At 32.1% G+C, this 12,890-nt stretch overlaps 1 protein-coding gene and 1 long non-coding RNA gene across 6 annotated transcripts; one reads left to right on the top strand and one right to left on the bottom strand.

Annotated features, from left to right (window-relative positions):
- Positions 1-1,900: 1,900 nt before the first annotated feature.
- Positions 1,901-10,781, bottom strand: LOC131656846 (protein TRIGALACTOSYLDIACYLGLYCEROL 2, chloroplastic-like). Of its 4 annotated transcripts, none has more exons than XM_058926434.1 (7): positions 10,575-10,779; positions 10,360-10,397; positions 5,127-5,670; positions 4,709-5,038; positions 3,971-4,086; positions 2,325-2,415; positions 1,901-2,232 (listed from the first exon to the last, which is right to left on the bottom strand). In XM_058926434.1, the coding sequence occupies exons 3-7, from the start codon at positions 5,628-5,630 to the stop codon at positions 2,140-2,142; spliced, it is 1,134 nt and encodes a 377-aa protein (XP_058782417.1). In that variant the 5' UTR covers positions 5,631-5,670; positions 10,360-10,397; positions 10,575-10,779; the 3' UTR covers positions 1,901-2,139. The 4 variants fall into 4 exon arrangements, with proteins under 4 accessions (XP_058782417.1, XP_058782418.1, XP_058782419.1 ...); XM_058926435.1 differs by having other exon boundaries at positions 10,661-10,763; XM_058926436.1 differs by having other exon boundaries at positions 10,664-10,728.
- Positions 5,920-7,772, top strand: LOC131656847 (uncharacterized). 2 transcript variants are annotated; one of them, XR_009300331.1, is made up of 6 exons: positions 5,920-6,470; positions 6,565-6,627; positions 6,755-6,907; positions 7,031-7,137; positions 7,227-7,276; positions 7,704-7,772. It is a non-coding gene; the product is annotated as an uncharacterized LOC131656847 (long non-coding RNA). The 2 variants fall into 2 exon arrangements; XR_009300332.1 differs by having other exon boundaries at positions 6,716-6,907.
- Positions 10,782-12,890: the final 2,109 nt, after the last annotated feature.

The following is a 12,890-nucleotide window of genomic DNA, read 5'->3' as shown; positions in this document are numbered from 1 at the left end:
TTATTATATAAATATATAAATATATAATAATTATTATAAATTAAAACACTCATTTTTTTTAATTTTTATAATTATTATATAAATATATTTATAATTAATATATAATAATTATTATATAAATATATAAATATATAAATTAAAACACTCATTTTTTTAATTTTTTTGTAAATATATAAATATATAATAATTATTATAAATATATAAATATATAAATAAAAAATTATAACTCATTTTGTAAGTAAAATTATTTTAATTTTTTTAATTAAAATTATTTTAAATTTTAAAATATGAATCAGAATAGAAATATATAATAATTATTATTCATAACTCATAAATTATATCAAAATATATAATTATTATTATTCATTACTCATAAATTATATCAAATTTATGATATGTGAATTAATTAATATCCTAAAATTTTTTATTTTTGGGATTTTTAAATTTTTTTTAGTTTTTCGGAGATGCATCTCCGAATTAATCAAAATCTTAATTTTTTGGATTTTTTCGGAAGTGTACTTCCGAAATCTGGAAAAATTTAGAAAAAAAAAAATTTCGGAAATGCATTTTCGAAGCAGGGGTAAAGTGGGGTTTTCGCTGGAAGTGACCCCCATAGGGAGGTGGATAAAGAAAAAAACCCAAAAAAATCATGGATCATTTTTTGCCATTGCTTTTCCCACGATTATCAGCCACCCTTGTAAGACTAAAAAAATGTCTTTCGTGTGTTCGGAGAATAAAATCCAAATGTACATATTTAACAACAAATGAATTTCTCATAAAGGCACCCTCATTATCCTCAAAATATATTCGGATATTAATCTCCGGATAAACTTAAGGGTGAGTCTGGATAACAATCTCAAAACCCAACCTCTAAACAGTAAGTTATTTACTAAATTTTTAAAAATAATGACATTATTTTTAATAAACATGATATATAACATATACATAAATGCTATTAAATCAAATCATAAGCATGTGTCATATAATTAAAATACAATATATATTAAGTCAAGATGGTGGTTAGAATGTTATATCGTGCATAATTTTTTTATTAAAAAAATCAAACATCATTATTAACAAAATACAAACCATAATACAAATTATTAAAATTTTATGATTATTCGATATCTAACCCTCAGTTCCCTATGTGCCTCCTACACTGTAAAACATGTTATGCCTCTAGGATCATGGCCTACATAGTGGTCATCCCATGAGAGCTCTTATTTCTATGTTCGTTCCTCCAATGACTACAATACGTTGACAATTCAACAACACATCAACAACATGGTCCTCCCTTACCTGCTCCTCTTCTAATATCTCCTAATGAGCTAATTTAAGTGACTTTTCCTCTGCATCTAGTGTCATATAAAAATGTGACACTATAAAATCATTAGATGTAACCATACGCACTCCATGGCCGAGGAACCTAGGACCATATGAATTGATCATAAAACGCCTCGAATATAAAATCAACATTAAGATTCAATTTAAGACTAACTAATGTTGAAATAAGAAATTGAAATTAAAATTATTTCAACGTTGTTTTGATCTGATATTGAGATATGGGTTTGGTGTTGCAAGGGGTGGGTCTAGATTCTAATCTCCAAATTTTTTTAGCCTTTACATTTCCCATTTAGAGTGTCTGGAAAATAAAATTCAAAATTTTGGGGCAATATTGTAATTTCTCTGTGGTGGATGAGAAACACAAAGGGTGGAAAAACCAATCCCCAAATTCTTTTGATTTGAAAGATAAATACAATTGATAACTCGTCAAAGAAAAACCATAAGGAATAACATAAGCCCATAACCTCTCACTCTCTTCAGCGTTCATTTTAGCTGAGTACTAAAAAATGACGACTATTAACATTTACCGCCATGCTAAACAAATAGATCACACAAATTAAATAGTAAAACAAGGATATGCTCAGAGCAATCACCTGCCATCTACACTTCATTCAAAATCGGGAAAGATACATTTTTATCAGGACACAATGCAAGTGCAAGAACTATAGGAAATACCAGAACTTAGAATCAACTATAACAGCCACAGATTACTGTTCCCCCTTCAATGTTGTGATTGATGAAAAACATTGGAAATAAACTATTTGTATTATGCCCTATTATGATTGGAATTTGACTTCACAATAACCTGCTGAGAGACTTAATTAGTAGCTTCAAATTCTTTCGTGTAGCTTCATCACCAGTGAAGCCCATAATGTCAGAGCTAACATTCTGCAAGATTGAAACAACAAAAAGCAATCAATAAAATACCAAAACATTCTTATTAATAATCATATATTTTTCATTCTAAGTTTAGGTTCTACCTTAATATTTTTCAGGGTAAATATGAGAGTGTATATGGACTTTTGGATCAGTTCAGTGTTCTCTGGGGTCATAATTGATGAATGTGCCCTTCTGCATAACCATTGGATGCTTTACATTAGTTGCAAAACAAAAAGAGAGGTATCATATGCTAACCATTATAGTTCAAGAATATTAAGTTTTATGAAAGTGAAAATAATGAGTATAATGACTGCAAAATAACAGAATGCAAGGACAGGTGACATTTTCTCTCCATTCTTTTTTCTTTTTTTTTTGCACGCACGCACCCAAAACTGTCAAACTTGAGAGTCGAGATTAACACATCAAATTTCCCCACAACTTACTCGTAAGAGTTACATGTTTACTTTGTAAGAGTATTACTTAATACAACAAGAAAAATTGAAAACAGAACTAATAGAAAACTGAGAATTCAAGGTTAAGCAAATGGAATAAATAAAATATGATAAAATGGCAGGGTGTGCTTCCCAAAGATCGAGACCACAACTCTTGGCTCTGCCTCACCAAAAATACTTATCTATTATTCCTTACCCACATTCTATTTTATTCCTCTCAAATATTCCTCTTATCTCTCTGTCCGATCCCCGATGGCCACCTGTCAATTCTGTTATTCCTCCTTCAGTCATTCCTATTGTACATTATATTGGCCTACTCCTCTCCAAGCACCCCTTCACTTCACTTAAACACATGTTTAATGATAGGCCTAACAATAACCTGCCTCCCTATCCCCCAAAACTAGACTCACCTTATCCTCGAGGTGGAATTAAGGAAAGACCTGATCAATCACAGTGCTTACTTCCCAAGTATTCTAATGGCTGAGTAAATCCTTCCTTTTTATCAACACTTGTTGTGTTCTATTCAGTAACCACAACACCTCCAAGGGAGCCACTTGTAACTCCCAATCTTCCATTAGGAAAGGGGGAGTTCCCTAACAAGGATCATTGGCAGTAATCGGCTTCTTCAGTTATTAGTCATGACACATGGAATACTGAGTGGACTCTTGCATGAGTTGGTAGATGTAACTTATAAGCTCTCTGATCCACCTTTTCTCCCACTGCATACGGACCATAAAAATTTGGACTGAGCTTTTCATTTCAGCGGCTGGCAGCAACTTCATCCTATAAGGTTGTGTCCACAATACACAATCTCACCTACTCCAACTTTGACTTCCCTCCTTTTGCAATCTGCCTGCAGTTTCATTGGGTTTTGAGCACTACATAGCTGTACTTAAGCTCCTCCAAAGTTAAATCCCTTTCTAATAGCAATTGGTCCACATTATTGCACATTTGTAATTTCTTGTTAATACTTGATCATTGTGAGAGGAATCAAATCAAAACTCAGCCCATGTCATCCCTTCCATCCCCTGCTTGGGACATCCATTCACCAAACATTTGAGATAGGATTCCATGAAGCAACTCATCATGACAGTTTGCGCGTCCATTTGCAGGTGAAAGTGAAAGTAAGACATGTTACAAGTTGTAACCACATACTCTTACCACCTCAATTGTTGATCCATGTTGACAAGCACAATGTCATCTCCTATTCTAACATTAACATGCTACAGTGCTATGTATATACATGCAGGCCAAATTAGAGATAAAATAAGAGCCAAAGAGGTTTACACATCAACCTCAAATCATCAGAGGCTTGTGTAAGGCTTCGAGTTAAATTCTTAACTTCCTTCAATAGACCACTATCACGGACATCAGCCAGCAAAGGTTGAAGATCTTCAGCCATGGCTTTGATCTGAGATATCACTACAGCAAAGGGAAATATAGGTATGAGCATATATAATAGTAGAATAATAGAAAAGGAAACATCAAACACACACAAAATGCATGAGTACCATATATAAGTAGGCCCTTATTAAGACATCAGAGTATGTATATGATCTTACTATCATTCTTCTTATCAATTATTAGTAAATCGCTCATAATCATGAAGAAATACAATAGTATTTAACTTTTACTGAATGATAAAAAAAATAGTTCAAATCCATAATATGTCCATGAGAATTTGGATGTGACCAAATGATTTTATACTGAAAACATTTCCTTTTGCTGTAGTTATTTGATTGGTAAAAAGAGGAGTATAAGACAGATGTGTTAGTGTATGCTCCATATGTTAAGTTTGTAGAATAAGTTTCTTACAATATAACAGCAGAAATTAAAATTTGATTCTCAAACTAAATATTTCAAACAAAGAATTCTAAAAGATGAACAAACGATGTTGTAATATATTGAGTAAATCAATGTTATGCAACGGTCAAGTTATAATTGACAAGAATTTTTTTTTTGATACAAGAGTCTATTCTAGAGGATGTATTACTGCCAATCGAGCACATTAGCTTAAGAAAATTACATCAAACCTTTGTAAGAAGTGGTTTTGCTTCTTCAATAACAGAGGCAGCTCTTTCAGCCAATGAATAGGTGTCGGCAATACCAATTTTCTCTACATCTCGGCCAAGACGGGTAAATATCCCAACCAATGCATCCAAAATTACCCCTTGGTAACCCTTAATCTTTTGTCTATCACACACAATGAGACCTTCTTTATGGCATTCATGGTCAAGAGGTCCAGCGGAAGGTGTTGGAATGGGGTGTCGAGGAGTAATGTCAATTATAGTCTCCATAAGAAGACCTAACTGGTTAACTTCAACCAATGAATTACGTGGTATGATTGTTTTATCATCTTCAATCTACAAAAGGATCCAAAATCAGTCAATAAAGCAAAACCGGGATGTTAGGGTAGGAGAAGTGAAACAAAATTATGATATGAAAAGGCACCTCAACAACTGCTTCAATGCTTGTTAAGGAAGGATTGATACGAACGACATCACCAATAGTCACCCCTCGGATCCTCACGGGTGTTCCAGTAGATATACCAGAAGCCTGAGAAAACTCAAATGTTGCTGTGTACTTGTTGAACCTGGATCGTATTTGGAAACCCTTCAACCATGCTAAACTAAGTGCAAAAAGAACTGCACCGGAAACCAGAAAGAGACCAACGCCACCTTCCCAAATGCTCCTACCACCAAACCCAAAATCGGTTAATGGACGTGTAGTTTGCCTCCAAATGGCACGAGGTATGTCGAAAACAAGTGAAAGAGGGTTGTTTGATCCAGAAGGAGAGGATGGTTCAACATTCCCTGCATCTGCAGAAATAGCTGTTATCCTGTTTATCTTTCTCCGGGGTCCATATGGAAGGTAGGAATTACTGGGAAGAATAATCAAAGGTGAAGATAAGCAAGTAGGGAATGTTGAGAGATGTAATGGAGGGCTCCCAAACATTTAAGAAAATGTCAAAATCTCCCAAAGTTGAATTGGAAATCAACTACCTAACTAAGAATAGAAGATGCCACATAACCGCCTAAAATACCCTTCTTTGTATTTTAATTATCACTAAGATTTGCCCCTTATCGTAATTTACTAAATGGATTAATTTCAACCAATAATATTAACCCATTCATCCAAGTGGCACACTCTTTTTTTCAAATTTTCAGGACTACACACCATTAACCGGGTAAAGCAATTCTCTTCTTACACATTTACTCAACTATGCACTACTAGCCCTCTCATTTCATAGTTCTATTTCTCTCTCCAAACACAAATTTCACACTCTCTCTCGTCTCTTTCACCCAGACAAACCCTATCGCCTCCCTCTCTTCTCTCGTCTCTCTTTCCTTTCCCAAAGCGCCGCAGCCACTTTCTCCACCCTCTATACGACCATAACCACCTCCGATTACGAAACTAATCTCATATTCATTATCCCCATCTCATTCCCTTCCAAATGAACCGAATAGTTGTTGGTTTTGGCGAATCCTATCGTCGACCACCGTCACAGCTCATCTAAGAAAGAGAAATCTCAATCATGGCTTCAAGTTTAAAGAGGGAAGTTTCCATGTTTTTATTTGATTTATAATTTTAGTTTTGAATCATTGTTCTGCAATTTTTATTTTCATTTGGTTTTGTTTTACGGTTTTTATAGTTTCTGGTCTTGAAGGTGAATAACAACAGTAGCAATCATCATAAATTCATATCATTGTCTTGACGGTTAATGAATTTCATCGATGATGATGATTGTTCCATCGGTCAAAACAGAATGAATATTTCTCGACCTTTCATCAGTTGGTATGTTGTGAATCAAAAGGTTATTCTTTGTTTGTTGTCGTTACTATTTCCATGAAAGTTTCATTCTTTGTGTTTTTATTTGATTTTGTCACAGATCTTGCTTTCAGACATGTCAAGGCCTTCTATCATGATTTGCGACTTACGGCCCAAACAAAATGTATGGAAAATTGCGGTATCATGTTATTCTTTTTTTATATTTATATGTTTTTAAATTTTACATTCATGTTTACTTTTGTTTTTAATAGATAACTAAAGTTCTAAAGTTTTGGTGCTGCATCGTGTAGAACTCTGTAAATGGAAGTGTACCCAAAATTCCATACCTGTGGTTAGTGTTGAATGAAAAGATTAAAGTGAATACAGTATTTTTTAGAGATTCAACTGGTGTACCTGATTCTATGTTGCTCTTATTTGGCAAGAACATATCCAAAGGTGGACTGGTAAGTTCCTACTATGTTTTTTCATCACGTCTTCCCTCGATGAGCTCTTTATTATTTATACCTGTTAATTCCTTTTAACTACTCATTGTGCTTTGACATATGGTGATATGGTTCTTTTGACAGGATGGTCACCTAAAAATGTTGGGTATCTGGTATTTTTCATGAAACCAGAATTAGCCAAAACTTACTCAACTTTAAAGAGGGAACTGGGGGAATTGATTCAGAAAAAAGTTAGTCAAAGTTTAGGTGCCCTTATCTGCTTGTGTGCTTTTGTTTCTAAAATCCTACCATTCTGAATTCTGATAAATAATTTTTTCAGGTGCTACAATGCAATTTAACACAAGTTCTTTTCTCGATTGGAAGTGTAAGGTCAGAATTAGTTGAATATTCTACCAACAATACATGTTCTGTCATCTAAAATAATTCCTTATCATGAACATAGATCATAAAAGGTGCTTAAAGTGTGTTTCTAAGAATTCGCTTTATTCATAAGTGTGTTTTGTTGTTTCGCCGATATTTCCCAGTAGTTGGAACATGGATTCGCCGGCATAATCCACATTTACACCATGTGTTTTATTGTCAATTGTCATATTTCTTGAGTTTATTTTAAATCATTACAATTCATTTTTTTAACTTAGCATAATCTTCTAAGCAGTACATTTCCATGTATTTTATAGTATTTTATAATGCAGTTGCTTGAAAAGTGTTGTCAAGCCACCATTTCATTAAACCATCCCACTCTATTTTCTACACTTTTCACTTTTATGATATGATTCTGACTTTATTTTTCATGCAGAGCTGAATGTGATTCTTCAATGCAGTCATTACATGCCTATAGCAAGTCTTATGGAAAGCTGAATGCGATAGAAACAAGTATTCAAACTAAATACTCTTTACTTTAGTTACTTTTTCAAATACAAGTTTGCCTACTTAGACTGTAGTATTATCTTTTTAAGCCAATAGACTTATTCCTTCTGTTTTCAGTTTTCTTGGTTTTCTACTCTGTCAGTTTCAAGTAGCTGAATTTCTTGATCTTTCTCGTGTTTGTACTTTTTAATGACTTTCCTTTGTAATGCATTTCTACTTTCTGCAGAGATTGTATTGCCTATGGATATCTAGGAAAGTGATGTTTAAGTGCATTTGATGTTTTGGTTTTTAATACTATTCATAATTTTATATTTGTTTATAACTTTTTCTGTCTTGTGTGTGTTTTTATACTTATGTTTTATATGCTGCCTAGCTCTAAATATATCAGATGCTGAGTTTATGATGCTATGAGGCCTTATTATTTTTCTGCAATATCCATAATAATATCTGGTGTAGTACTTTTCAACCTACTATTTTTCTACAATATCCATATAATAAAAGTTGTTTTTGAATTGTTTGTTAAATTGATAACAGAAGATGTGAAATTGGGATTGGCAAGAACCTAAACTATCAAGTTTAAATCAAACTTTAATATTTGACTACTAATTACATTTACTTGAAAGAAACTTTTAATTAATATAATGAATTAATGATTCTGAAATTCATAAATGGTCACCTTTTTTTCTTTTTTTTCTTCTTCACTTTGTTTGTGGCCTGGAATAGTTTAGTAGTCTATATGTTCTTTTGGTTCAATTTAGATCTATATATTAAAACCATTTAAATATATATTCTAATGCAATATAGGTATAATAGTGCTTTACCTTCTTGGAATCTATATTATATCAATTAGATTAACTGTAATTTGCCATGAAAAAGAATAATATATACAAATTAACCATATAAGTTGCATAAGTTATATGAAAACTCATCTCTGAAATTATTTCTAAACAGAATGTCTGTGAAGACTTTTATATGAATGTTATCTGGATCATTAATTTTTCCAAATAATTACAAGTCATGCTAGGAAAACAATGTATATTTAAATAAAAATTATGGATTCTGAGGATGTTTACATAATCCAAAAAAGCTTAATTTCCAATTTGTGAGCATTAATATTTATTTGTTCTGACTTCTAAATAGGATGCCATGGATTATAATTGTATATCTCAGTGTCTATTATTTAATCACTGTTAATGGCTTATACTTATTCGAGCGATGTTGGTTATACATATTCGAGCGGTGTTGGCATTTCCAATTTTGAAACAATCTGGTGACATTTATATATCAAATAGAATTGGGATGTTCTTACTCCAGAAGTAAGTTATCAAGACTTACTCCTCATCATGACCATTGATTCTTTTCAATCTAATGGTTAAAATTATTAAGTAATTAAATATGGAGAGAGAAAAGTAATACTCATTAATTTTAACCATTAGATTGAGAAGAATCAATTGTCATGATGAGGAGTAAGTCTTGATAACTTACTCTTGGAGTAAGAATATCCCTCCTCATATATATATATATATATATATATATAAATCCGTAGTAATAATTAACCATTGGTTTTTGTGGCTTATTCATTACTAAAAGATTGGATCTTCATAGTGGAATTATTTAAGTTGAAATCATGGTGTAGTGTGGGACACATTTGTGAAGATACAAGGGACATTACAATTAAGGTTTATGGTTACATGGTTACGGCAGGGTATGATGGAAAATGGATTTGGGCAAAGATGGTTCTACCAATTGATTGAAAAAATGGGATGATATATGATTCTGGGCAAAGATGGTTCTACCAATTGATTGAAAAAATGGGATGATATATGATTCTGATGTTCAGAGTATAAAAATTGTACAAGAGGGTTGTTTAACATGTAATGATAAAACATGGTCATGATTAAAATGTGTTGTTTCATTTGTAACTAGCACTGTGCACTCTTTTTGTTTTTCTTTCAATATGATATATTATTTTTTTAAAACTTATCGAGATATGAATTTTATCATTAATATATTGAAAGAAAATATGAAAAATAGAAACAAAATTAGTATTTGTTTTTGAAAAAAATTTGATTGATATAATATATTTTATCATTCATGCTAGAATGTGAACATCTAAGGAAAGAATGAGAATGTTATTTATAAATTTTAACAACTCTTATGAATTTTATTATTGAAATTTACTAATTTTACGGGTTATTATCGCCACAATCTTTTTTTTATTTTAATCAACAAAATATTGGTACATATTAGTAGTTATCAGTGATATTTATAAATATTTATAGTTAATAGTCATATTTATAAATATTTATAATTATTAGAAATATTAAATTTATCATGTTGATTTGATAAATATTTCAATTAGTAGTAATTTTATAATAAATAACTCAGCTTTATCGAATGATCTAAGATATGAATGATTATTGCACTTCCATATTCTTTTTTTTACATTTCATTTATATTATGTTTTGTAAATTTTAAATTAATATTTCTCATTCGAATTTTTAAACTTCATTTTTTACGTTTGTAATACATTATTCATCTTAAGATTTGATTTACCCGTGCGGACGCACGGGTCTTCTACTAGTTAATGTAATGAAAAGATAGTTGAAATGCTAAAATTACCCTGCATATAAAAAAAATCATGTTAATAATAATATTATGAACAAATAATGCATGATGATCAAAAATACAATAACATATTCATTTCCAAAAAAGGTTCAAGCTGAAAGGACTTTTGAGTTTTGACTAGAACCCTAATTCCATGGAAAAGAAAATTCTAGGTAAAATGGAAAACCCCTACGATAAGAGTCAAGTGGTTTCCAAACAAGTATAAGAATTGATGATTGGTTCATGATAGGGTCCGATAAAAACAAGTTAGAAGGATACTACAGATCCGTGTGCCGCATGGAGGAGAGTGGGTGGTTGGGTGGAGGAGAGAGCCCAAATTGTGGAACATACAAATCTTAACTCACTCCTGTTTACTCCATTCATAGGCATAGCCACTTTTTTCTAAATTAACTCGATAATTTATTTATGGCAGCAGATAAGTAAATAAAGAGATTTTATTTTAAAAGTTGTCTATTAAATTTATTAAATATGGTTACTTTACTCCGGTAATATAAGTTATTTTCGCTTTGGTTGAGCTCTATTGGCAAGGAGCCCCGTCCAAGGACATATTTGGGAAATACCGAGTTCGATTCTCAGGTGGAACAATCTTGCTTGGTCAGTGCTCATACCTCTACGCAAGAGCCGGATTAGTAGCTCACATATGGTGGGTCGAAACCGGTGCGAATAGCAAAAAAAATATATATTTTTGCTTTATGCTGTGTAATAATTTTTTTTATTACCTATAATATTTTTTTTGGATTCCCCCTAACCTAAGCTAGAGATACTAATGGGTAGAGTTTGGGCATGGTATTATAGTATCTGTTGTTATATTCGCAGTTTGAAAATATCTTCGTCTCCGAGTCCAAATATGCGTCACCAATATTTATACCTGTATTCTATGGGTATCTCAATACTCGTACATGTGCCCGTTTATAGTAAAATTTTATCAATTAATTACAAAATATCATATAATTTAAGTTTTTTTAACAATATTAAATAAATTATGGATATGAATGTAATTGTTGAGTTAATAAATAAACATTTTTGTTAAAATGTGTAACAGTTTAATAGCGATATTTTTTTAAATATTAATGTGTATTTTCATAATATAAATATAGTCGGGTAAATTAGTCGGTTTAATCGGAGAAATAATATAAGAAATAATATTATTATATTGGATTATTTATTTAATTAAGTTGCTTTGGCTGTTGTGTGAGAATTAGTAAATTGGAGGTGTGCAGGGAATAGGCCCATTAAGGAGTTTATGAGAAAATAATAATATTTTGATAATGGGATAAAGTGGAAAATTGGAGTGGCAGTAAAAAGAAAAATATATGTTATCAGGAATAAGGGTTTTGAACAAGGTTTGGTACAAAAAAGTTGTTGTGGAGGAGAAAAAGAAATAGAGGATAGCAGAACAAGAACAATGGTTTTGAGAGAGAAGCAGAAAAGGCACGAAGAGCAATTGGATGATTCTGATCAGAGAAACGAATTTTAGAGCGGTCTCCAAGCCAAGGTAAGGGTGAGGTTCTTGCTCTATAAATAGGGATATGATGAACCGTATGTGGGGTTTGGGGTTGTAATTTTATCTTTGATTTGGTATAATTTTGGGTGTTTGCTATGTTGTGATTGTGTTGGAAAAATTGCATATGAATTTGTTACTGTGTTAATTCTTAAATAACTGTTTTGTGTTGTGATTATGGTGAATTGAAAATATCCCTGGTCGATGATTTTTGTGTGATGTTGTGTTGTTAAATTCTGAGACTGGAACAATAATTTCTGGGTTGGTTGATTAAAATGAACGAAGAAAATATAGCACAGGATGAAGAAAAAAATTATTTGGTGGCGGGGGGCCATGGTGAAGGGACGGGCGTCCCATTTGGAGGAGGTGGGACGAGTGTCCCACAATTTTGTGGGACGGGCAACCCAGGGTAATGGGGCAGGCGCCCTAGTGGCAAAGGGGGAGTGTCCCTAGTGGGACGAGGGCCATAGTTTGGGGGACGAGGGCCTCAGTTCAAAATATATTATTTCCCTTAATTAAATACCTTAATAGATACAATGCAGAGCTAAATTAGCCATGGAATCAGATTAATAAGAATTGAAAAGATTAGCAGATAAGCTTTTAGATACAATAGTAGATATTAGTATGAATTAATATAGCAGGTATAAAATAGTAACAATGAAAATAGAAGAGTAATATTAATAACAATTTTTGTAATATTTGCATAATAGTTAGCAGTGTCACTTTCGTTAGCAGAACCACCTTGCCATGCGAAAACAATAGCAGACAGAAGAATATAGCAGTTAGAAATAATATTAGGATCGTTTTAGGAATAATCCGCTAACTGTTGTTCTCGCGATGTTTTTTGTGAGGCTGTGATGCAATGAATTTTTATGAATTGTTGTGAAGTGCAGGAAAATGAAGTGACGATGTAATGTCAATGATTATTGATATTTTCCGGTGATATAGGCGCATGCCTCGCGATGAGTTTTTATGATTTTTGTTATG

The sequence above is a fragment of the Vicia villosa genome, linkage group LG3 (genome assembly GCF_029867415.1).
Source record: "Vicia villosa cultivar HV-30 ecotype Madison, WI linkage group LG3, Vvil1.0, whole genome shotgun sequence".
In the NCBI taxonomy this organism is placed as follows: Eukaryota; Viridiplantae; Streptophyta; class Magnoliopsida; order Fabales; family Fabaceae; genus Vicia; species Vicia villosa.
This window is presented reverse-complemented; position numbering and strand designations above follow the sequence as displayed.

Bases quoted from the DNA above. Each gene is read 5' to 3' on its own strand.
- LOC131656846 (XM_058926434.1), bottom strand. From the start codon at position 5,630: ATGTTTGGGAGCCCTCCATTACATCTCTCAACATTCCCTACTTGCTTA. The intron at 5,039-5,126 runs GTGCCTTTTCAT...ATCCTTTTGTAG, and splicing joins GCATTGAAGCAGTTGTTGAG to ATTGAAGATGATAAAACAAT. The intron at 2,233-2,324 runs GTAGAACCTAAA...TCAATCTTGCAG, and splicing joins TTACCCTGAAAAATATTAAG to AATGTTAGCTCTGACATTAT.